Genomic DNA, 26,363 nt, shown 5'->3' on the forward strand with positions numbered 1-26,363 from the left:
GTTTTATTTTATAGCTATCGTCGTGGTCATTCCGTCATGGGCCACAATATATTTTGGAACAAATTCCCTCTCTTCTTTATTGCCGTAGTAATGAATTTTGTACTGACCAGCTTCAGCGTCCAGCTTCCTAATGCCGTAGTCCAACAATGTATGCGTAATATGATTTTGAGCGCCTCTCACATTCGATGAGCGGGCAGCAAGAATTCTCTTTCAACAAACCGAGCAGCTCTTGTCTAACGGAATATGCGTCAGGAGAAACGCTGTGTGAGTTTGGATGATTAAGTGGCCAATAATTGATTAATGGGGATAATGGGCCATCGAGTGTGCTGTTGATGGGAGGTGTTGGAACCGCCATTTCACGGGAAGTGGCCGTTGGAAAGTGCTCCCGCATTCCCGCAATGTTTACGTGTTATATTTGGGAGTTTTGGAGGTATTGTTTAGAATGAAACTCAAATTAAAGTAGGGATGCATTCATTTACAGTGAAACCTCTCATATACGGACACTCATTGGCGGATCTATGGGAGGGGGACTAAGGGGATTATACTCCCCCCCCCCCTTGGCCATCCAATTTACACTAGATAGAATGGTACTTTTGTTCGGGCCCGCAATACTTCTGCGAGTTTACCCCATACTCAGCCCCCCCTTGTCCCTTCTCTGGATCCGCTACTGCGGACACTCACGGTCCTCGAAAATGTATCCGTAAGTCGGAGATGTCCTTAACAAATCCTCATTTTTACGCTTGATATTACCCTGCAAGTAGGATTTTAAGCCAGCCGAATGAAATCTTTTAATAAAAAACAACTATTTTTGAGAGACCGTTCAGAAAATCCATGGCCATGGTGTCCGTAGAAGAGTAAAATTGCGTCTATAAAGTGTCCATGTCCGTAAGTGAGAGAGTACGTGTACTATCTTTATACAAATTCATGTCCTTCTGCCGGGGAATTGAATACTGTCCTTAAGTTAGAGGTGTCCGTAAGTCCGAGGTGACCGTGAATAGAGGTTTCACTGTATTTTGAAATATACTCTCTCGAGTCTTTCTCGGTAAAAATTAGCTCTAATTTCGTGACGATTTTTAGTTATCATAAGCTCCCCTGGAAACTTCTCGTGCAGGAATTCTATTATATTCCGCCCATTTATCGCTTACAATATACCGTTCTTGGATATTGAAAGTGATCATCTATTCGTGTGCTCAATTACTTGTGGCAGGTCGAAATATACATTGATCAAAAAATCAATCAAACTTAAGATAATAACGCCCTTCAGTAGATACCTGCCGTGTTCGACTTTAATGAGCCTTCGATACATGCACACATTCCTTTGAATGGATTAAAGAGATAATCTGTAGAAATTAAATCCTGCCCTTTTTGTGAGGTGAGGTCTTTGGATTTGGGTTGATATATATTTTTTTAATTTTCTGCTCTTTTCATGTGCTAATATGACAATTTCCCAAACCTGTATTTTTCTCCTTGTTCTGAATACTGCATAGCTGTACTTTTTCGGTGTTCAGTAATTGACTTATTTATTGTGCTGCTTCGGAAAGAATCCCGGGGTGTAGACAGCAAAGGACGTTGGTTCAGCTCATTTTCTTCTGAGACTCCGGTGGTTTCCTCACGCGAGAATCCCCTGGGGGGTAAGCTCGTAACTTGAAAATGTCTCGGTTATCCAAGTCATTTTTAATGGCCTAAGTAGAGGTGGGAAGGAACTCCGTCTTGAGATAGTACAGTCAATACACTCTCCTGCATTATGAGCTGTTATGTACTGTGCTTCATCAATTCCTTGGTCAGCTACTCACTGTGGTGAAGCTTGAATTTTTGCTCTAAGTATCGTCTTATAATTTTGTAGAACTGAGTCTTTAATGAAAACAATATCGCCAAAATGCTTGTAGTATTCCTCGTTAAAACTTTCGCGGGTACTCTTCATGTTAGTTGAAAACTTTGTTAAGTGAAAAACTGACGTGGCGACACAGCCTAAAATGAACATAAATCAATGACCGATGAACCTCAAGCAAGCAGAAAAATATGTCAAAAATGCGAAATGGCTGAAAAATTGAAAAGATTCTCATGGGTAGTCTTAATTTCCTCACCGTATCAGCCGGTGGACAAAAATCATATGTGGTACACCTGGTGGATTCAAATACTTTTCTCTGGACAGTACAGGTAGTGTGAAACTTTGACATGTGAAAATGCATTTCTTATGACCATTTTTGTGTTTCTATTTCCTCCGCCTTTCCATTTTAGAAGGCTTTCATGACCTACTCTTCTCAGCGAAAGATTCTTGAAGCGTTTGGTGTTGATGTTTTCCTTTTGTCTGCTTGGCTTATTCCTATTGTTTTGTTTACTCTGATGAGTGATCTGCTCTTGGACTGTCATTTTTTAGATGGCTTAGAGGGATAGATTTTATAGATTTCATATTGGGCTGTTTAATTGACTTTTTATAATTTAATATTTTACTGTACGATATTTGTTTTAATTGCATCGTTAGGTTTGTTGCTCTTGTTGGGACTATACATGGTATTTTTCTGCAATCGAAGAAGATTACACTCGTCATATTTACAGCGTATAAAGTTCGTAATATTCGTTAAACCAACGCACCGAAATTGTAAACGATGCAGCTCATTATTATTTCCTGTAGTCTTCAAGGGCCTTGACTTAGTCGCTTATTTGGTTAGGTCTTTGTGGGTGTGAGTAAAAATGGATTAAAGGGTGTGTTTTGCTCCCGTGTAGACAGTTGGAAGTAAACATTGGGAGAATCGAGGACAGCCGTAGGAGGATGACTGGGTTATTTCCAGGTGATAAGCGTTTTCAAGAATTGATTTTAGTTGCGGATCGATGTCGGATATTAGCATACAGTAGTAAAAGGAAAGAGAAACTACCCCAGCTGTGACCCATATTTTTTTACGCTTTTTCAGAGAATTTTTTTTTTCTTCTCCTTTTTCTTGACCTTATTTTAATATATAAAATGATGTTTCCTGGAGTTTAGGTCAATAAATTAAAAGTTAGCAGCCAACGTTTCGTTTTATTTTAAAAACATCTTCAGGGCTATGTTAGAAAAACATAACCCTGAAGATTTTTAACATAACCCTGAAGATTTTTCTAACATAGCCCTGAAGATGTTTTTAAAATAAAACGAAACGTTGGCTGCTAACTTTTAATATATTGACCTAAACTCCAGGAAACATCATTTTATATAGAATTTTTTTTGTTGCCCGTTCTTGTCCTGTGTATGCATTTTATGCATATTTATTCTAAATTTCTCTTTAATTTCAGCATTTTTATCTGAAAGAATAGGCATTGCTTTTGTTCCTCGGAATTTCGGACATTCAATAGGAAATTTGTTCGCTTAGCAGCATGATTTTTGTGCTCCTTGTGGTGAAGTATTTAATCGAAGAGGATAGCGTGTGTGTGTGATAGCTATCCACCTAGAAGTTTGATTGTGATTTTTTTCTTGTTGTATCTCTTGGTGATGGTTCTTCATAATTATTTATGTAAATGTCCTCTTATTCCCAAGGGCTTTCCCCCCCTTTTGCACTTAAAAAATAAATGTCCATTTGTTTGTTTTAAATGGTCTCTACTTACTAAAGTTTTTCCTTGCTTTGAAACAGTTATTTTTTTCTGGTCGATTTGGATAGTTGAACTGTGACCTTATTCCCTCCATAACTTAAGTCAATGCTATATTACTTCAGCAGCATCGCCAAACAGGGTAGCAGTTTAGGAGATGTAATCAATCCAAATACCGTCGTAGAGTGTAAATTGTGTCATATGTGTACGTTCAACAATGTATCAACGTGGAAAAGGGTTTGAATTCTTTTAGCATAAAGTTTTTATTTATTTCTACCCTTCTGAATGGTTTTATGGTATCACGATCAGTGTATACTTATATTTTGTAGCCAGGGTTCTTTCTTTCATTGATAATTGCCAAATTTTTTTAATCCCTTCCGCTTCTTATTGGAATAGTTTATTTTAACCCGTTTTTTAAAATCCAAGAATACCTCCCCTTGCTTGAACACTGTCTTTAACTTTTCAATCGTCATCGATTCTTAACTCGTCAGGAGTTCTACCGTAGCGTGGGGAGCTTTTTTTCAGCCGTAATCGAGGCAAGCGGCGTGTTAGTGGAAGTATTTAGTTTTTTGGGTGTTGTAATCTTGCGGTCATAATCTTTAGGGCCCTTGCGTCGATGACATCCCCACTTCGATAACCTTCGGGCGTCGGGAAGGGCGGAATACTATTTATTATTGGCTCGTCTATAAATATTTATTGACACTTATTGGTACAGTATTCTATTGCGACCAATATCTCCGTTTTGTTGTAATATTTCTGTGATCGTGGATCTTAGAAGCCACTTACTCTGTCATAAAGAGTTGTATAGTTGATTGAAATCAACTGAGATGATTTTTACCGGATGAAGTATAATGAACCCGTGATCGTCGGCAGCCATGCAGTGCAATTTGTTTTATTTTATTCGGACATACAATTTTCGATCGTAAATGATATTTACTGATTGTCGAAGTCATTCAGATTTTCGATTGCTTTCCTCTTACTTCGATAGTCCTTGGTAATCAGCCACAGTGGCGTAACTATGGGGAGGGATTAGGGGATAGATACCCCCCAAAGCCTCAGAGGAAAAAAAAATTTAAATGTACTGTCTGATTTTGGCATATAATAACTGCTTCTGCTTAAAGTTTAAGGCCATTTATTAATTATGTAAAACGTATTAACAGGAATATAATTTTACAAAAATTTCCCCTTTGAATGGGGGCGGGGTCGCCCCCCAACCTCTCCCCCAAAGCGTATTCCCAGTCACGCGAATTATCAGCCATGTATTTTACAATGCCCTCCTGCATTTTCCGAGCCCGTCATTGAAATCAAGGCATCGATCCTCGATATCCAAAATCGCCCATCGGACAACCCTCCTGTTGGGACTGGGGCAACTATTCGGTCGTGCGCGAATCATCAGCTCCCTTTATTAGGCTCATCTATTGCATTTCTGCTGCCACGTCCTTGGGTTAACGCGAAATCATTGTTTTCGTCCTTCGACTCTCAAGATCTCCTGTCTACAGTGTGCGGATAGGACTGGCAGTTCGCGTTTTGGTCGTTTATTTGATTAATGGAAAGTGCAAGCTATGGTGCTTTCGTTTCTATTTTTTTCCTCTTCCTCCCTCTCCCGCGGGCTCTTCGAACTCTCTCTCTTCCCCACCCCCCTCGTTTGGTTCGTTTCTCCCTTCCTTTCCCCTCTCACAACCCCCCTCCCCATTCTCCGTCACTCCTCTTTTGCGTTCCTCCGGTTAGGTGGGCGGTCTGGCGGTGTGGTCGCGAGCGCCTCCACCGGGGGAGGCGGCGAAAGGGCGCAACACGACACGTTCTCTCTTTCTCTCCCCCCCAATCCCTTCCCCTCTCTCTCCGGGACCGTTGAGGGGGGGATGGAAGCCAGTTGGGCCGCCGTTGGCGTAGCGTGTGCGCATAGTTCCTCGTATCTCTCTCTCTTTCGGAGAGTCCTGTATAAGATAAAAAACGTAACCCCACGCATGGTGTGAAAGAACCGTTTCTGTTTCTCTGTAGGCCATCAGATTACTCAGTGAAGAAGGATCATAGTAGAGATTCGATTACATATTTTGTGCACTTTTCCCATCGCATTACTGGTGTGTTTTCGGTGCCCACGTGACTGCCGTTGGTGCTACCTGGCGAGTAGTGAGCACACCCCATTTAGAAGTTCTGTTACCTTTATGGTGGATTAACCCCTGATATATTATAAGTGCTACGGCGTTTTGGTTTCCACGCAAAACTCGAGGGAGGTGTTACAAAAACCTGAGAGATCGTGGACTGAGTGTTCTTTTGGGGGAAACCCGGCCCTCTCCTTCGCCAGAGCGAAGGGTGTGGATATAAATATACCCAGAAATACATGGTACATGTGATAGGCCCGCTGTTTCCCCTTTCCGCCGCGGATGGGATGGTGTTACTTAAGTCTTGAGTGTGTGTGTGAATGTGTTTGTGTGCTCGTTGCTGTTTATTCGCGGTGGAATGAGAATGTAAATACACCGCTGAGAGTCTGCGGAGGTTAGAATTTGTCGCGTTGCTGTATCGTTCTCGACCCATGATGGTCTCGGAACGTGTGGCAGGCGTCGCTTCATCGTCGGGTCCATGGCTGTCGGCGGGCTCATCGGGCCCGACGGCGAAGGCGGCTTCAGGCCACCGGCAGTAAGAAGTGTGCCCCACCGGGAGTGGAAGGGGGCTGCGGCCCCAGCTGTCCCAATTGATCACGGCAGCAGTAGAGGCACGCTTGCCGGTTCTTTCCGTAAACCTTCGGGGGGGAATAGAAGTGTTGAGTATAGTGATTGTTGTGCGGGTGTGCCTTCTTCTTTCGAGTGAGTTGTTGTTGAGGAACGGGACTACTCGTGTCCTCCTAGTCGTGTTGTGGAGTCTGCCGTAAAGGCAGAGGGGTGTATGAAGTGCTCGCACAGGAATATACCCGGATGAAATAGGACACGACCCTAAACGTGTCCGGTTGAATATAGGTCTCGCGCACGACTGCGGAGCCGCTCCGTGTTTCGTTCACGTGTTCTGTGTGTGATATTCCAGTGTACATACATAAAAGGGCCTCTTTTGACTGCTTTTAAGAAAAATTATCGTTTTTGCATTTGTGTTTGTGTCTTATAGTTGTTTCCCCGTGAGTCATTTGCTGCGATTACAACCCTGGCCCTTGTGTGTTGAATTCGCAGGGCTGGCTCGTGTGTCCTCAGGAGCCTTAACCTCTGCCTTAGCCGGCCGCTTACGGTAATAAGCAGCGGCGTTGGTGCCGAGCCGGTGTTTGAGTCGGTGCTGGTGCGGTGGCGTCGTGCAGCGGCGGGCGACCGCCTTGGTGCGGTGATGCCACTGCAGCCCCTCGGCGGTGCATCTTGGGCAGGGAGGTGGTGAGTGGCGGGGTGCTGGAGTTGATTCCGGAGGCACCAAGATGATGGGCGGTTACTGTAATGGACCCAATCCGCTTCTCAAGGGGACGCTCTCGAGGTAAGTGTTCTTGTTTTCCTTTGTTTGATTTTTAATTTACCCCCCTATGCCACAGATGGCGACAGAATCTGGAAGTTAGGTAATTCACTTGGAATTATGAAAACAATGGGTATGCGAAGCTGATTTAATTCGCTTACTGGTAGCAAGATGTGCGTAAGGAAGGCTATGCGAATTTTAATATGTTGAAATAAATACTTGCCATTTTCCGCGATCATAACATGTGTTAAGACCTAGGTTTCAGTGTCACTACATCGTCTTCAAGGTGTAGTGACATTTAAACAAAGGTTGGGAATAAATTTTATAATCGTGGAGAATTGCAAGTTCTTATAGTTCAATATGAAAAAATTCCGCTCCTTCATGCATGAATCTTCGGAGTAGTTTTTAGATAATTACGCGACTATCTTCTCAACGTTTTGGTGGCTTGCTCAACTACCTTCTTTTGAGATGAGGGGCCGCGTTCCTTACCCCTAGCGCAGTATCTTTGAAACCCTAGTATCTTTTGTCATTGGCGCGATAAGTTGAATGGTTGAGCGAACATATGGAAGAAAAGTATTCTCCTTAAGTCAAGTTAATTACGGGGCAATGTTTACCCCTTGAAATATGCACCGAAATGTATAATATCCCGCATGTTATGTAGCTGCAGGTTCCAGTGCCCATTTACTCCATGTATATGGAATCTCGACTTTACACTTTCGTTGAAAATGATGGAATAATCATCCCTGAAGTGTCTTGTACCTATAGTCTTACGAAATTTCGATGCTCTTAACATTTTTTGATCGAGGTTAAGACTCGGAACACTTCACTCATCTAGTATAAAGTTTTTTTCAGTGTTGAATCATCAATGTTACGTTTTGTCGAATCCTAACCAGGCTCGTATCAAGATTGGGGTTAAAATAAATTTCAAATGTGCGCGGCTGAGAATTCGGCCTTTCTACCGTGGTTCCTATGAATCTCACGTAGGAGAGGATATTTGCAGAATCCTGTAATATTAAGTATTAACAATGGCTGTTGCTACTGTTTTCCTCGAATTAACACCATGCGCGATGCGTCAACGTGATCTGACGACAAAATATGCTCAGCCGCCGTGTATTTTTAAATGATCTATATCGTGAGTTCAACCGATTCAGGCGTGATGTGGTGGAAGTTCGGCTTATTGAAATGAAAGGTAGTTGCCCTTTTTCACGACAATTTAATGCGTACGACGCGTTTCGGCTTAAAAAGCCATCATCTGTTACAAGACTTGGTCTGTGATCAATGGTCTATATTGTGTTTTGAGTGCATAGATGAAAGAAAGATTGACCGTGAATTATTTTTCGATTGACGTGATCTGAAAAGTACTTGGATTTGATTTGTCTACGTAGAAGTGGTTTTTTTTCTGTGCCAATATAATGAGGTCAATTGCCGGTTCAGTAATGTTTTGGCAGTTCGTTGCAGCGTTGCCGTATGGTTGCATCTTATGTATGGTTATGCTTGCATCGCAATTTTTTGCGATGAGTTTGATTGACACGTAGAAATATAAATGCGGGGGAGATCCCAGAGAATTTTACTTTCCAGCTTGTGTCGCCACCATGTTCAATTCTGCGTATCTGCCCCTCGTTCCACGCGCATAGGCCGACCGTTTTCTCGCAACGGCCACCCACCTCACCCCACCTCATCTCTCACCGTCCTTCCTCACTCAAGCCGCCTTCTCCTCCTCTTTCTCTCTCCTTCCCCTTCTTCTCACTCCCTCCTTCCACTCCCCCTTCCCTCCCGGCACCACAGGTGAGGTGGGTTCGAGCCAAAACAAACCTGTTATTGTCGCCCAAAAATGGCTCCGGGATTGACGAATGCTCCGTATCGTTGCGGGGATGATCTTCTTCGCCACCGCTACCGTTCTTGCCGCGGCCTCTTCCGATTCCCGAATGATAGCGTACTCAACCGCGTACCTTAATATATGATTATGGTCGAAGTGGTCGGGAATCATCTTCCATCAATTTCTTTTTAGCCCGGTCAATCTGGTTCGGTTTCCCGTTTCTGAAATTCCTTTTTGTCGGCAATCGACGAAAAATTGACGGTATGAAATGTATTTGGCGAGATATTGCGGTTTTTTCCCCTCTATGGAATGCATTTAAGATCGGGATGAATCCGTTATGGCAGGGATGGGCAAATTGTGGCCCAACACAGAATTAAAAAAATGTGATAGGGCACACTTGTCTCATTAAATTCATTATATAATTAAATCTGCTAACAGATAGTAATCTAACTAATACGAGGAACTTTTTTTTTCAACCTCCGATGGGTCATGAACAGAAGACGAAGTGAATGATAAAAAATTATTTCAATGCTAAATGTTGAGCACATTTGTGGTATCCTTTCGACATAATCGTCCCGTCCATTAAGGTATTGGTTGTGCCTGTGGACAAGTTTTACTATACCCTCTTCAGAAGATGTTGCCGCAAGAGACCTCAAATGAATTTTTCCTTAGTTCTGAAGCTCAAAGCCTGGTTGAAAACCCTTCCCTCCTAGCCATTTCTTCACTTCAGTATTAATATGGAAGTCCCCCGGCACTATGTCGACATTGCACGGCGGATGATCGAAAATTTCCCATTGAAATTACTCGAGGAGCAGTTGGGCTGCATCAGCGCTGAGATGACGGTCGTTGTCATGGATCAGAACACTGATTAAAAATTATTTCAATCCTAAATGTTGAGCACATTTGTGGTATCCTTTCGACATAATCGCCTCGTCAATTGAGGTATTGGTCGTGCCTGTGGACAAGTTTTACTATACCCTCTTCAGAAGATGTTGCCGCAAGAGACCTCAAATGAATTTTTCCTTAGTTCTGAAGCTCAAAGCCTGTTTGAAAACCCTTCCCTCCTAGCCATTTCTTCACTTCAGTGTTAATATGGAAGTCACACGGCACTATGTCGACATTGCACGGCGGATGATCGAAAATGTGCCATTGAAATTACTCGAGGAGCAGTTGGGCTGTATCAGCGCTGAGGTGACGGTCGTTGTCATGGATCAGAACACTTCCAGAAGTCAGCATGTCTCCTCTTTTGTTTTGAATGGGAATGGGTGTAATTTTTCACACTGTTTCACTCTCTAGCCACAGTACATTAAAAAATTCTCTATTATCGGCATAAAGGTCGAGACATGTCACTTAAGCCATGAGACTTAAGCCTTTCGGCGAGTTTTCTGGGGGGGCCATCCCCCCCAAAGGCTCAGAGTAATTAAAAAAAATATTTAAAACTAATGCTTAGTTTTGACATTTAATAACTAAATCTGCTTTAAGTTACTTTTTTCGTGCCAAAATTATGAAAAATTTTTTAGGCATGTCATATCCCTGATACCCCGTTACCTGGGGGGTCGCCGCCCCAGGCCATCCCGTCCCTCCCCCAAAGCATATTCCTAGTTACGCCAATGCGCCGTAGTAAGCTTGTTTTAATCTAATAACTGAAAGGGAAATGTTTGTTGGAATACAGTAACATTGTTGGTACAAAGGTTTTTTTGTATATACGGCAGTAGTGGACATGGTCAGCACCATATAACTAAGCGAAGGTGAGTTACGATGAGATCTTTTTCTCATCTACTCTGCTGCTACTGTCACCAGTTTCCTAATGCGGAAATACAACCTTTTAAGTCCTCTGTTCGACTATTGGCGTTATCTCTTATCTCATGCCTTTTCATGATCAAATTTAACCTTTTATCTTAGGATCCGTCGGATTAAAAAATAAAACACCAAACAACATTTTTATGTGGCCCCGAAATAGATGCGTTTAGCCTATCTTAGGTTTTCAAATTTTGGTGTGAGAGTTAACTATGTTGTGATAGGCAGATAGCGATTTCCGCTTGTATTCTCTTAAATTGATTGCTTTAAGCTTATAGTTGCTTCCTTTTATTCGCTTGTCTTAACGGACAGTTAGACCCGTCTTCAAGGAACTCCCTTGCCACAAAATGGGGTTTGAAGGAATACCAAAATTGGGCATGGATTTTAATTAGTTTTCTCTATTTATGTCTTGGTGTATACTTAATCGGTAGTGGATCGGGAAAATAGTTTTATGAAATCGAAAATTGTTTTTTAGATGCTCTGTAAAGTAGTTTAGAATCAGTGTGATTTCTTTTTCAAGACTATTCAGGTTTTATATGTATAATTTTGAGTGTTCAATGATTTAGCTATCAATTTTAAATTCTCCAATTCCTCCTGGAAAGTGGTGAGTTTCGAGAATATTGTGGTTGAAGTCTTAAAAATTCGTGAAAGCAGCGACTGGTATTTCGTTTTTAGATGTGCTATGCTTTACATGGGACAACCTTTTGAAATACTTTGGGAAGACATACATGGGACAACTTTGCGAATTGTAAGTTTTGCAGTCTGCGTTTTAATTGTTCATTTTTTGTTGACTTCATCCAGTATCATAGTACCACTATAATTATAGCTTGGTAAATATTTTACATGAAACGGCGATGTAGGTGTAGTCCACTAGTGCTACTCACCGCTCTGATTGCTGATATTGAATGTAGTGCTCCTTCACTTGCGATCGAACCAGTATCCTGCGATTAATTAAGACGAGAATTCTCATGTATTTTATGCACAAAAGTTGGCGTTAATAGCTCAGGCTCGGAATCTAAGGTTCCTAGTTTGAGATAGTTTACTTTTTTAGTGTGCCCGAATTATAGAAGAGGCCGTCAAAATGGGGAAGGGCGCTGAGCAATGTGTAATATGGTGGATAATGAAGTTAGCTTTATTAACTCTTTCCTCGTTTTATTTTTGCAAGGACTACATTTTTTTTAGAATTTGAGTTCTCTTGATGTCGTACCCGACACGGTATATTTGGTTAAATTATTATGCGTGGTTGCGGTTATACAAGCGGACAGCGAGACCTTTGACGAGCTCTCTAAAATAGAAGTAAAATTGGACATTGCAATATTTCCACTGAGTTTTATTTTTTACACTATGAGTTCTACATCTACATCTACATAATACCCTGCGAGCCACCTCTAGGGTGTTTGGCAGGGGGTGAAAAATCACCAACATGCAGCATGCAAGAGGACCGCGACATGCACACCACACGGTCATAGAAATATTATGCACACTAGAAAAATGGTTAGTAATTCCTAGAGCAAATACATGCAAGGTTAGAACTATGAAAAAACATGCAATGAGTGATTCTTGCGAGCGATGCCATTAATCCCATCAATTGAGACATCTATCTATCTACAAAGCTATCCTTAATAGTACGAGGGCAGAATGACATTTTAAATCTATCTGTTTTGCAGTCTATTTCTTTTATTTTATTCGACATGATCGCGTCTACTATAGTACGATGGTAAACGAAGGATATGATTCACGTCACCTGAGAAAATATCTTCTTCAAGTTTCCTAAGTAAGTTAAGCCTATACTTCGATCTACGCTCCTGTAAAGATTCCTATCCTAACTCGTGTAACATACTTGAAACGCTGCACTTTTTGTCGTAACAATTCATCACAAATCTGGCCGCCCTGCGCTGTACTCGATTGATTTCAGCTATTAGTCCTACCTCGTAAGGGTCCCACACGCTAGCAGCATGTTCCAAGTGAGGTGAGTTTCGTTGCTACAAACAGCATCACACTTGTTAATGTTGTTTGTAGCAACGAAACGCTTAGTTTCAAAAATAAAACTCATTGGAAATATTTCAATGTCCAATTTTTCTTATATTAAGAACTCCCACCACATCGTGCTTAACATCAAACATCTCAAAAATAGGATGCCTTGGATCGTTTTGGATGAAAATCGGAGTTTGGGTAAAACCTTGTATTGATTGGATATTTGAGCAGTAGGTGTCTTCCGACCCGCTCCCTCAGCTAAACAACTGGATATTTTACTCCTCACCATTTTTTATTTATACCTGGCTTCCTGCGTCATTCTAAATATAAAAAAAATTCTTGTGTGTTATTAACAAAATTTCCCTCAACGTTCTCTTGTGTGATTTTTTATCTTCTTAGAGCTCAAATACCTTACTCTTATTTTGCTTTTTTGATTTTGGGTTTAAAGTCTTGGTAGCCGCCATGACTTTACTGTAGATAGTGGATGTGCGAGGTACCTCGTTTATCTCTTGTTTTGTACCTTTTGATTCGGGTTAATTTTCCTAGGCTCGCGGATAATGAATAAAATGTTGTAATTCGTATGTTTTCCGTGGGTGTATAAATGGGATAATATGCGTTGTTCTACTTTATTGAATATCAAGCATACCACAGTACTTCGCTTAATAGATAGAATGACTATCGGACGACATCATTTCGTCTTCGCAGTGATTCGCCGTCACTGTCGAGTGTAACAGTCGACTTCTGCAGCAATCAACTTCGACCTGGAGACAAGGTATATAATATTCTACAGTTATCGATCGTAGAATATCGTAATGCGTATTGTTGCTGTCAATATACGATCATATGTACTCATCATTGTTCTTACCGTTACCATCGGAAGCGGTCAAACGATAGATAGTATTCTGATTAACATACCACCGAGCTAGCCCTAAGTGCTGATGGTCAGGGTCAGGCTTTGCTGAGAACAAAATTCGTATGGAAAGATATCACCTTTTGCCGTGATAATAATTGATATGGCTCTTCATACCTCCTTAATGGCCCCTTTTGTTTTGCTCGTTTCCATAGTGAATCTCTTTTAGATAGTTTCTTTATTCATGCACTTATAGTTGCTGATAATATCGTGATGTTGTCTTACCGGGTGCGAAATTATTTCAACTCGATATGGCAGCTACTTTTGTCCATGAGGGAATAATTTCCGAGCGTGAAGATATTCCGTTGCGGCCGCGGTTCGTTTCTTCGCCTCGTAAATGCGCAAATCGGAGATGAAACATTTGGCAACGGCGTACGCTGCATCCGGGTTTGTCGTTAATGTGTCCGGTCACAATTCGCCCTTTTAACTGGAGGCCGACAAAGGAATCTCGCCCTTTTGCGACATTCGCCGTAATCTCATGTCGTCGAACATTTTTAAGGCCCGAGTTTGCATCGCTAAGTCTCTTAAATGGTTCTCCTGCTGCTTTAACTGATTCATGCTTCATTCTGGGTGGGTCGCTCGAGTATTTTCTCTTTGAATCACTTCCATGGGTAGTCTTCCGTGGCGCTAATGATATTTTAAAGGTGTAGACGTTTCCATTCCGAATTAATTCCGTTGAAGTGTTGGTGTAATCCTCTTCGGAGAGAAAGACAAAGCGATCGCGGAGTAGCGCTAATGATGCGATCCGATTCGAGACGCAAGCCTCAGTAAGCATTAATATTTCAGTCAACAACTCAGTCTAAAATGTTGTAATCTTCTTGATTGTCTTGTGTTCTATGTTCACATGATCATCTTGGTTTAATATGGTAAGAACTTCTGTTTGTATGGAAGTAATGGGGATTTCGATTGGCGATTACGTGTGCGTATCGTTTTTTAATGGTGCATTTATTATCACTTGACCTGATGACTCTTTGCGTGTCATTGTTGCTTTTTTTCTCGTGCAGAGCCTGCTGATGTATTTTGTTCTGGACGTCAATTTTAATATACTTTCATTCGTCTGTGTTTTTCTAATTGCATACTGAAATAAAATAAATGTGCCTTACCGTAAACTCCTATTAAAATCATTGTACTATGAAGTAATTCTGGTTACACTCAAGAATAAGGCTTACCACCCACCCTCTCAGGAATGCACACTTTTCTGGTAAATAAAGTATCGTCCTTGTGTAATCCGGTTAAAATAATCACTGGATTGGGAACCTAGCTCTCTCAGAATACGTAAATGAAGATTCGTAATACCTCGTTGCGTGTTATGTGGAATCACGCAGTTCATAGATATTTCATCTAAAAATGTTTGTGGTGTTATATATCAATGCTGTATCGTCTGCTCCTATCTGGTTTCTCGAAGTAAGATTCCGATGTTATGACTGTTTTTCTCAAATTGAGGAATTAGTATTTTTGGTCGTTTTCATTATATTTCTTTAATTCCGTCCGCATTCATTTCATCTAATCCTTATGCTTTTATGTTTCAAGTCTTATCTGTTGGATATATCTATCTTTAGTCAAAATGTATTGCTATTTATTGTCAGTTAATAGTTACGATTATTGCTATTTCATAGGTAAGAGTTCGTATTTCGCTCGGGCCGCTGGCCTGTTACCATTTTGTCGGCGGTTCACGGTGAAATCTCTCCGGCGCCCTGGAATGCAAGTGAAAGCACTCATCCTGTTTGTGTGTGCGAATCGCCAATATGATGCGTCTTCACCCGCGGCAAATGCAGATTCTTTTTTTCTTTATTTTTCGTCCGTGACTCCCCTTTCAACGGCACCAAATTTACGTAAGTGCTCTGTAATTTAGCTTATGGCCTCCTGTCCCACCGTCTCCCTCTGTGTCGTCGTCCCCCCCTTTCTCTTCGAACGAAATGTAAATAGAAGGCGCTGTGCGTCTCTCAATTGTTTTCTTTTGTGACCGCCGTCGCCGGGAAATGTGAAGGAAAAGAGAGTGTGGTACGAGAATCACTTGGGCGGCATTGCAAAAAGGAAGCAATTGAAGTATAACGTTAGAGTCATTCTCATCAATACGACTTATGCGTATAAAATTATACTGTTAAATTTCCATTTCCGTAGCTGGTCGTGACCTTTTTCCTGTGCACGTATACCTTGAGAGTAATACGCATTTGCGATGATGCTAGAGATTGCTTGGATTGAGGCCCTCCTATCTACTTGTTTGAGATCTTGCGTGGTATTCCTAGGGTGTTCGGCATGGACGAGAGATACCGTGCCCAACATGCACTAAGCTGGTTGTTCAAGTTTTGAATGCCTTCATAGTGATCTGTACATGTATGTGGCAAGCATTTGAACCAAGGAGCGTCATTCATTCTTCTATCGCAATAACCCAGAGCTATATGTATTGGGAATGGAGGACTACGTACCCGATATGAACTGCTCACATCGATCTGTTAATACTATCGTATTATGTATATTGCCTGTTACAGTGGAGTAACTAGGAATATGCTTTTGGGGGGATAAAATGGGTTAGCGGGGGCTACCCCTCCAGGAAATAGAGTTTTCAGGAAAAATATTGAAAAATAACATGCTTGAAAATGCATTTAGCTTCATTTTGGCTCTTGAAATTTAACTTGAAGCAGATGCAGTTATTACATGTATAATCCAGACAAGATTAAAATTTTTTTTTTTTCTCTTAGGCTTTGGGGGGGGGGGGGGTCAAGGTATATGTGCACATCCCCTCATCCCCCCATAGTTACGCCACTGGCCTTTTATTATTGAAAAAAAATTAAATACTTTATTGAATGGATTTCATTTACCAAGTTGAAGATTCAAGTTCGGAAGTAAAGTCATCCTTTATGATTAACTGTTTAATTAAATGCACTTTTCCACATATCTTAAAATAAATCAATTAGCGGCACAACGTGGCGAAAGACGATATTTGAAATATAATTTGTTTCTATTTTGGTAATTTTATAATATGTCTATTCCGGGGATTTAAATAATCTTATAAATACAGGGTGATTCGCGCATGCTTTTATAGGATCCTTTCAGTTCACTCGCGTACGTGTGCTCATTGCTACTTGCGTTGTTTGAAAGGAGAATAAGAAAAGGAGGGTTGTTAGTTTTTTGTTTTTGCGTCACGTTTGTTTTGAAACGGTCGCGTGTGACGTATGGGTGGATCCAATGAGCGTCGGCATTGATTACGTACTGCGGGCGATGAAACATATTTATTTCTGCTGTCTAAACATTGTGCCGCGGGGGCGTTCTGGCTCTTGCGAAGTTCTGCTTCGCGCATTACGGCTGCAGTTTTATCGTGCCGGTTGCGCGGTGCGGGAGAATTTTTTTTACCCATCGACAGCTGCTGTCACGCTGCCGTTACGTGTTCCCCGACATCTATCGATAGAAGTAGGAAACGTCCGTTTGCTTCTTTGACATTGCCCTAGGTTTTGAAGATGTGCTGCGAATCTAATTATCATGTTCCGCTCCGCTTCTGTAGGTTTATGTTGCGTGATGTTTTTAGCATTCATTAATCTGGAAATTTCCCAAGCAGCTCATGATTCATTATTTGACCAACTAGTATCCTAACTAATATCCTCTCGACCCTTTGAAGTTGTGCTTTTTTCCTTGCTGTGAACTCATTTTCTGTTTGTGATTATTGAAAAACATGAAACACTTGAATTGTATTAATATCAATTTTTTTGAAGATTCAAGTTCAGAAGTAAGTTCAGAAGAAAATCAGAAATGATTAACTTAGAATTAAATTCATTTTTCCAGTTAAATTCCCATGTTAAAAAAATGCAATAAAAATATATCTTCAATACTCTTTTGTTTTCTAGTCTTTACAGATATTGTGTATCGAAACTAGATGTCTCATTGCAGTGGCGTAACTATGGGGGGATGAGATGGATATTGGGGAGATATATGGATAAAGATCCCCCCCCCCCCAAAGCCTCAGAGAAATAAAAAAAAATATTTAAAACTATTGTCTAGTTTTGACGTATAATAACTGCATCTGCTCAAAGTTAACTTTTTAATGCCAAAATGATGTAATATGTGTTTCCAGGCATGTACTTTTTCAAAAACTTTCCAGGACTCCCCTTTGTGTGAGGGGGGTCGCACCCCCCGGGCCCTCCCATCCCCCCCCCAAACCATATCCCTAGTTACGCCACTGTCACATTAAATCATATAAAAGTGTAAAATAGACTTTAAATCAGCGGTACATAATGTAGCAATTCCACGGCATTGACCCAAGTAACAGTCGTTGTTTCTTGCATTCTCCCTTTGGCGACGTATGATCTGTTGTTAATTGATTTTGAAGGTCCCATCTCGTTCTTGTATCTAATATGTTCTTATCTCCGACATCCCGGCTACTCTAATCGCATTGTCATATTTATTCTTCCTCTAATTCTTTCTCCGGAAATTATTGAATTTTCCCGCGTTTCCGCGAATTATTTGTCCTGAATAATTATTTATATGAGCACATAAGGTACCTAAGGTTGGAAACAATCTGCTCACCCACTCGACCACGGCGAATTTGTCCTTTTTTCCCCACCCGCTTCGAGAATCGTTGGACGCGCGTCAAGCCCGAGATAAAATGTCAAACTCGTAATGGATTGCCGCTTCAGTTCTTGCCTGCGGCACGGTAGATATCGAGCAAGTGAGCCGCGGTTCGGAGTCGATGCGGGGGTGTTGTGAAACCGTGAGGAGGGGAATAATGGAGTCGTCGAACGAACGAACGAAATGGGAATATGGAAAACGTCGGCGTGCCTTCGAAAACTGCGTCTTGGGAAACGGCTAATGGTGTCACGTTAATTCAATGCCCGTGAAGAGGATGAACGCCGTTGTAGTCTTTCGGGATGTGGGCTCGGGGGAGGGTGGAGAGGATATTGTTGGGGAGGAGACGGGAGATGTGTTGATCATAGAATGTGGTTTATAAGAAATTGAAGTTAGTTGTGAGTGCAGTGTAACTTAGTTATAACGTCATTTAAATATTGACGCTATATTATGAATTTATAAGTGTGCAAATAGACTAGTACTTTCCTTCAAGTTTTATGGAAGTCAATTGGGAATAGGCTTTTTCTCTATTTTCTTTTTAAATTGGCGGTTGTGATAAGAGTGATGGAAAGAAAGAGACCCGTATTTTTTTGTCTCTCGATCCGTCGCCAGTTTCTCGAGGTAAACTGTCGATGACCTTTTCGCCGATCGACGTCCTGGGCTCATGCCGAGCAGGTCACCGCCTCTCTGCTACTCCTCTGCTTCTACTAAGTGGTTCGTTATTGTTTTCACTATTGTGGGCGGTGTCCTCCCTCAATGAGGGCTTTTCCTTGCGCGAGTTAATGAACCAGGATTCTAATGACGTCATCAATTGTTGAAAGAAATAAAATCTCCAAGACCGCACTCTTTGCTGGGCAAAGAAGGGGGACAGGAAGGGGAAGGATCAGAGGAAGGGAATTGGGAAGTTATAAAGGATGTCGATGGGGTGAAATACAACAAAATATACTGGCAAAAATAAAACAGACACTCATATGCAAGCTCACTCACTCACTCAGATTTGCCAATGGAACTAGTTTCCACGTTGGTCTCAATCTCGCAATTTTTTAGGTTTACGAAGCTTGCGCTTACGCCAGTGACCCATTCATACTAAGAAATAGGCAGTTAACAGTGAAAATTAAGAAATGCACGCTCAAGCTTAATTAAACGGCCGTAGAACGTTGATTTACTGATTTTGTCACTAACTCACGAGACGTGGACGGCAACTTGCGCGGTTTTACTGTTTATATGAGAGAGGGGTGAATGAAGAAGGTTTTTTTTTCGTTGTATGTCACTTGTCCCATCCCATACTGAATCTTTTAATGTTTGACATTTTCGGGTCTGGTTGAGTGGCCCAATTAGAAGTTTGCAAAAAGTGATTTAGAGAATTTGTGGAGTTCAAAGAGTTGAACGAGAGGGTGGCGGTTGAAAAAAATAATTAAATTCAGGAGGTGGAAGGATGGGAATTTTGAAAACGCAGTTGGAGGAGCATGAAATATTAATTAATAGTTTATATCCTGGTTGATGAATGACCAGTGTAATGAATTCAACTGCTACGGGATGGATAGTTGCATTTATTCTTCGTCTTCAAAGTATAAATGCATGGTGGAGAACATTTGTATTAAAATTTTCTTCTCGGACTAAATTGTTAGGATTAAAGAGTCTTGTGATATCTATTATGTGAGGTCCAACTAACTGGAACTTCTTGTAGTGAGGGAAAATCTTGCAGTTGCCATAACATATTGTATTTATAAGGCATAGCTTTTGGGTCCATGTGGTAGAAATTTATGGCATCATTTACAATAATAAAACTCCTTCGATTAAACATAATTTAATACGTATCGAAGATGGTTTCAACTCCGCGTATCACCGAAACTCTGTAACAACACTATGGATGATGTTTATAAAATTGTGTGAATGAAAACCAATTATTTTACTTATTAGTGGCCCTTCGTGTTGTTTCTAAATTACTCGATTTTCAGTGGCATTACATTTTTATTAAACTTTGTTAAACTTTTCATCGACGTTATTTTTATACACGCCCTTATCACATTTGAGAAGATGAGTATGTAAACACGTGCATTTGGATGAATATGTATGAGTGTATGCGACTACGGTAGCGAAATTTATGTTTATTTTTCTCATTGATGTCATTCCATGATGTAGGAAAATAGCTTAGAAACCGTTAGATGTTTATAGGTAGGGGAACTTCAATGAATGAGCGAGTTATTTCGAGACCGCCCTTTGGCGTTTTAGCCGCATCAGCCTCAGTGATATTTGGGATGCTTTTGATATCTGAGGATGACGTCACTAGATCCAATTACGCCTTTTCGATGTTATTCTCGCCTCGTGTATCATGGCCAATCATTCACGGATGACCCGCTGCACATAATAGACTCAAATTATGGGCGTATTGAGGATACTCTAACTCACTCCAGGTATCATCGGGACGTGAGAAAATAATTGGTCTTCGTTGTAATGGCCGAGCTGTGCTGTAGAAAGAATAATACGCTACCGGTTGGATTTCAAGCTTCATAGTAATTTTCTCTATCATCTCGCGACGCGTTTGTCATTAAGAGCGTATTTAATTGCACGCATTTCCTATTTCGCTCCCATTTATTTTCAAGGCGGCTATGGTAGCGCACTATTTCCTTTCATCTCATGGAGCAATTTAGTTTATGGCATAAGGCTCTTACGTTGGGGAGTAGGATTGTGGCGACTTATTTGCTAGTAATTGTGTCAATAGTATAGTTGTGCTGAATAAAGGTTACAAAAATCCAAGAGAAATTAATTTTTTAATAAGATATTTTCCATTAAGGAAAGATTATTCGCCTTGACCTGTACTTGATCCAGTATCCCTCAATTACGGGAAGGATGTGCTAAAGAGGCCTGAGTTTGGTTGATTCTTTTGGCTGAGTAGTAATTCTTGCTGTGCAACATCAAGAATTACTACTAAGCCAAAGGTTTTCGTTTGAAAGAATCAACCAAATTTAGGCCTCTTAGCACATTCTTCCCGAAAGTTCTTTTAGTTTTCCCGCAATTTTTAAATGAAGAAGCAAGTTATTATTTTTTCATGGTCGTGTATGGGTTGAAAATTTAGTGAAGTGATGCCATATTTTAGTGGGTTTTAACCTGGTTACCTTAAATAGTTTAGATACCTGTCAAGTGGTATTTTTGAATATCGCTGGTGGCAGTAGGTTGTTGGATTGGTAAGGTAACATAGCATTAATAGAGGAAATTGAAGAACTTGTTGCGTATTGTAAGGGTCGTTGTGTATGTATCAACTATATTGCGTTTAACTTAGACACTCTTACAGTATAAATAAAGATTTAACCCAAAGTTTTCTCCGAAGCTGGGGGTTACTTGTGCTCAGCGTAGTGCCACTATTTCTTTAGAATAGGATCGCCTTCGGTTGAACACTGCGAAGTCTTCAGTGTAATATAACGATGTCATGGAAACGAGATTGAACGCTGAATCTTATTCGGACTCACTTGGTCTGCTATGATGCCGTCAGAGGGAAACCTTGGGTTGCTTTCGTTTGAAAGTTTTGAACCTTGAAAGCTTGAATAAATATCAATCGGAGCTTCACGTGTTGCCGTCTGTCATGCGCCTCACTCGGGCTGCTTTGAGGTCAGCTTTATGGTAATATCACTTTTAGTACTAAAATTTTGTGCTATCATAGCCGAGCGTATCATAACCCTTGGTGGGGGGGATGAGGGGATGTATCCTTCCCCTAAAGCCTCAGAGAAATCAAAAAATTATTTAAAGTATTTTCTGGACTTGATGTATAATAACTTCATCTGCTTAAAGTTAAATTTTAAGTGCCTAAATGACTTAAAATGCATTTCAGGCATGTTAATTTTCAAAATGTTTCCTAACCTCCGCGTTTCCAGGGACCCCACTCACCCTCCCTCATTCCCCCCTAAGCCCCCACCTTCCCCAAAGCATATTCCTAGTTACGCTACTGACCTGGTGTAAAGTCATTGAATGTTTAGCGGTTGTTTAGTTGTTGTTATGCAGTTTTATTCTGCCTGTGATGAGGGACCAATTGTCAAGCGTATGTGTCGCCTAATAGACATATCTTGTTGTACTAACTGTAAAGTCGTGGCCACACCCATGCTCGAAGCGAAATACGAACCCTTGACCTTTGTGTCGCAAAGCCAACCTGTCGAGACTGGCTTTTTTTTTTGCTTTATTATTTTCGTTATTCACCCTACTTTTCTGAAGTAATTAGGAGTTTCTTTTAATGGTTTTAGTTCGAATTTTTAATGCTATATTTTTTTCTTGATTCAATTGTTTCATTGCACCCATTAATTTTATTATGTCAACGGAACAGGTCTATGATACTGGGGACAGGGTGTGCTTTGAGTAAATGGATCCACTTTGTAATGAAGATAAGCAGGGAGTACCCTACGTTTAATTGGTAAGCACTCAAAAGAAGTAGCGGTTGAGCAGGTATATGCTCTTTTCTGTTTGTTGGGAGTCGGTTGCATTAATATCCGCCTACATAATAACTTTGTTGGTATATTTTTAGTATTAGTTTTTCTTGTAAAAGCCTCATGACAAAAACATTATGAAGGTTCCTTATTGAGTAATTAATTCAGTTTCCCATGATAGCGTCGTTATTATGCTTTTGTTTATTTTACTTTGCTCACCATATCTACGAAGCGTATTCATAAAGTAAAGGCCGTTTGGTCACGGGAAAAAATGTACTCATATGAAGCACATTTTTTTGGCACTTTTAGCCGGTGACAGACCTACTTCTCTTCTCTACATAATCGCCGATCACTTCTAAGTATTTTTCGTACCGCTGCACCAGCTTCTTTAACCCCTCTGCAAAGAAGCTCGCCGCCTGAGAGTTGAACCATTTGACAACGCCGTTGAGTTCCTCTTCGGTTTCAAAATGTTGTCCACAGAGCCACTGTTTCAAGCGCAAGAAGAGGAAGTAGTCACTAGGTGCAAGGCAAGGACTTTACGGTGGCTGGTAAAAGAGTTCCCAACGAAAATCTTGAATTTTCTTATTGGTTTTGACAGCAGTGTGAGCCTGTGGTTTAGTTCAATGGGTTCGACTCACCGGCGGCGAGATTCTATGCAGAGGGGTTAAATAAGCTGGTGCAGCGGTACGAAAAATGCTTTGAAGTGATCGGCGATTATGCCTTCTTAAGGCCTACAAGCGCCAATAAAATGTTTTTCGTATGAGTATATTTTTTCCTATGACCAAACCGCCCTTACTGTATGCATATACCTCGTATTTTCATTCTGGAATACCTTTAGCGAGTTGTTTTTTTGTCACGATGGTGCTATACCAGTGATTTTTTTAGTTTTATATTATTTGTTAGTATTTCCCCTCGAAGCATTGTGGGTAGGGTAGTCGGAGACAAGGTGCACTCTTTCATCCCCCTTCCTTGTTGTACCACAAAGAAACCGGGCCATAAAATTCTTTTCGCTCATCAAAATTTCATGGCTCGGGTAGACCATCGCCATACGCAGCCGCGTTTTCTTCCGCTCCGCAATTCGATTTTGAAGGGTCTTGTTTTCCACCTCGCCGTTTGTTTTACTGTGTCAACCGGGGTGGGTCGTAAAAGTCGCCTCCAGCCGGGAAATTGGTCCTCGTACTGGGGCGGTACTACCCCATGAAAGTAAGAAAAATCTCCCTCCATCTTTCTTTTTTTATTATTACATAGATGTGGAGCGCTCCCCCAGAGGCCGGTGCAAGCCACGCTCCTTCGGATTCCTTTTCGTCGTTTTTTTTCGTATTCATAAGGTAGTCCGGTGGAAATGTTTCCTTGAACACGCAAGTACATGGTTAATGCCTTGGTCATCCAATGTCCTCACCCCATGACCTCCTTCCTTTCCTTCGTCTACCATTCCCGTTGATCGTGACCCACTGCCATGTCGAGCTCGGGCCGGCTGGCGCTGCCACGACTACCGGACCCTGTCAACCCGTGCGCGTTTGTATTTTTTTACGTCCTTGAGTAAGATGAGGTTTGGAATGTATCCGAACGCACCACGGTCCGAAAACAAACCAAAACTGCATCATGATACGAAATATGGACTTGCAGTGTCAATGTCTTGCGATAAAATAATTTTCACTATCAGGTCCTTCCATTTTTGTGCCCTCATGTGCCATGCAGTAAGCAATTTAGTTTTTCTGTTTAGTTTTTGTATTTTATGTGGGAATACGCATTGCATTAATATTAGGCGTTAGATGTGAGTTGGCCCATTAGCTCCTACTAGTGGTTACGTTATTTTAGAGTTTTTTTTTTTAATTTGATTACGTCGTATAAAATTAAGAAATGTTGAAGTTTAATTTCATGTGTCCAATGATCTGACCAAAAACAATTCTTTGCCATTGTAATTTATTCTTTTATAAAACATTACGCAGGGCTATTTTTGTTTCAATTTTTATTTATGCATGTTTTACCCTCCATTTTTTTGCTGCTCTATTATCCTAATTTTCCATTTTCTAGTTATTTTCCATTTTCTAGTTATTTTCCATTACCTGAGTATTAAATAATCTCTCTTGAATTACTGGTGCACGTAATCTTAAAATTATCAGGCAGAACTTACCGTAATCAATCCTTCCTACCGGCGCTGTATAGTTAGAAAGAAGTCGAATGAGAAGCAGTCTATGTATTTTATTATAAGGAGTATTTTTTTAAATTTAGCCATGTTGACAACATATTATCTTCTTTTGCCGCTCATATTTCCGTAGAATGAAATTTTATCACCTGTTATTCTGATGAATGCTATCTGAAGTTCTTTTTTGAATGGTTTTGTAAACATAACTTATATTCGGTCTCTTTTTTTTAGTTACAAACGACGTTGGCATGACAGGTCGAGATGTACTGAGTAAAGGCATTGAGACCTCAGAACTCATGCAGCCACGAATTGGCAATCATTTAAATTGACTGTCATTTATTTTTGCATTCAAATTTTCCGATCCCTAGTATTGATTTCAAATGGATACTTTGTGGCTTTCACTACCTCCTATCTTTCTCCTCTCCTCGCTTGTGGCAGCAATTTATGTCAAAGTAGAACTTCTAGAGGAGTCTAGTGACGTTTTCAAGTGGTAACCACCCGTGATGTAGTCCAGTGGTATTCGTATATAATTATCCATAAATGGGGTTATACATAAGTCGTTAGAAGTGTCGAATAAATCGTCGTGAATCAGGCCGTTAAGAAAAATTCATGCAATAATTTTAGCGATAGTGGTTGATTTCGTCATAAACACGTAAGTGTTAGTGTACCTAGTTATCGCGATGTGAATGTCGGCCTTTGCCGCAGCTATGCCCTTTATTCAACCTTATCGTTATTAATAAACTCATAGATGATTACATTAAAAAAATCTAGAAATATAACCGGGATTGCGGCCCGAATAAGATCGCGCGAAAGACTTTTTAAGATATAGTGGGCATTTATTTTACGCGAACTTGTGATTGGCCAATGACTGTGAGAGATGAACAAAATTCCTTGTATGGTTCAAAGTATTGTAAGCAGCTTGATATATTTGCTGTATGCAAACGATAGCGTGCATGCCACTTGGTGTGTCGTCACATTGTATGGTTCACTATATGATTTGCGATAGGCAATTCAGGTGTGAATATTGAATGCATTTTACGACTATAGTCGCGTACACATGACAAATTTCTGTTTGTTCTGCCAAGAATATTATCATTAACTCGCTGGAAATATACACTAATTGGCTAATTCACTTTTTAAATGTCATCTTTTTGAGCCTCGGTGATATCCTTAGTGATAACCTCAGTGATAGCCGTTATCGTTTGTGAAAAGATATTTTTTTTATCCCTCCGCAATTTGTCTCGATTTTCCTAATTTTATACTTGCGTTTCGATATTATTTTAAGCCACGTGAAATGTTTTTTTACGTCAAGTAGTAGCCCGGCTTCGATGAGACTTTAATGTTTGAATTATGAGGAAAGACACTAAGTTTTGATGCTTTTGAGGGATATTTTTTTCTTACTAGCTGTTGCTTTGCCTTTGTAACGCCAATTAAATTTTTGTAGCGGTATTTTGCACTCTAGATTCTACTATAGTTTCACTTGAATGGTCAGACGTTTTTATGTTTTTGATGGACCCATTTCGTAACTATATGGTCTAGGTTTTTCTTTTAAGTTTTTATTGAGGAATAACTTGATTCAAACCATTAAGGTACTTATTTTTATTAAGTGTATTATATATAGTATAAATAGTGTACTATTCCCTGTGTTTTTAATAACATGTGTATCTCATGTGTATCGGCCTCGCGTTGTGATATCTTTTTCGTGGATGCTTTTCCACAGAGAATTTTTGGGCGACCTCGGTGTAGTGTACCTACGTCCCCACTTCATAATCT

General features: G+C 40.6%; 1 protein-coding gene across 1 annotated transcript in view; it reads left to right on the forward strand.

The window, feature by feature from the left end:
• LOC124163029 overlaps window positions 1-26,363 on the forward strand; it is a 295,123-nt gene that overhangs the window by 120,564 nt on the left and 148,196 nt on the right. Inside the window, exon 2 of the mRNA XM_046539812.1 lies at window positions 6,714-7,002. Within this exon, the coding sequence (XP_046395768.1) occupies window positions 6,947-7,002 (56 nt within the window). The 5' untranslated portion in view covers window positions 6,714-6,946. The remainder of the gene's footprint in view (window positions 1-6,713; window positions 7,003-26,363) is intronic.

Source organism: Ischnura elegans, chromosome 7, assembly GCF_921293095.1.
Source record: "Ischnura elegans chromosome 7, ioIscEleg1.1, whole genome shotgun sequence".
NCBI classification, from domain to species: domain Eukaryota; kingdom Metazoa; phylum Arthropoda; class Insecta; order Odonata; family Coenagrionidae; genus Ischnura; species Ischnura elegans.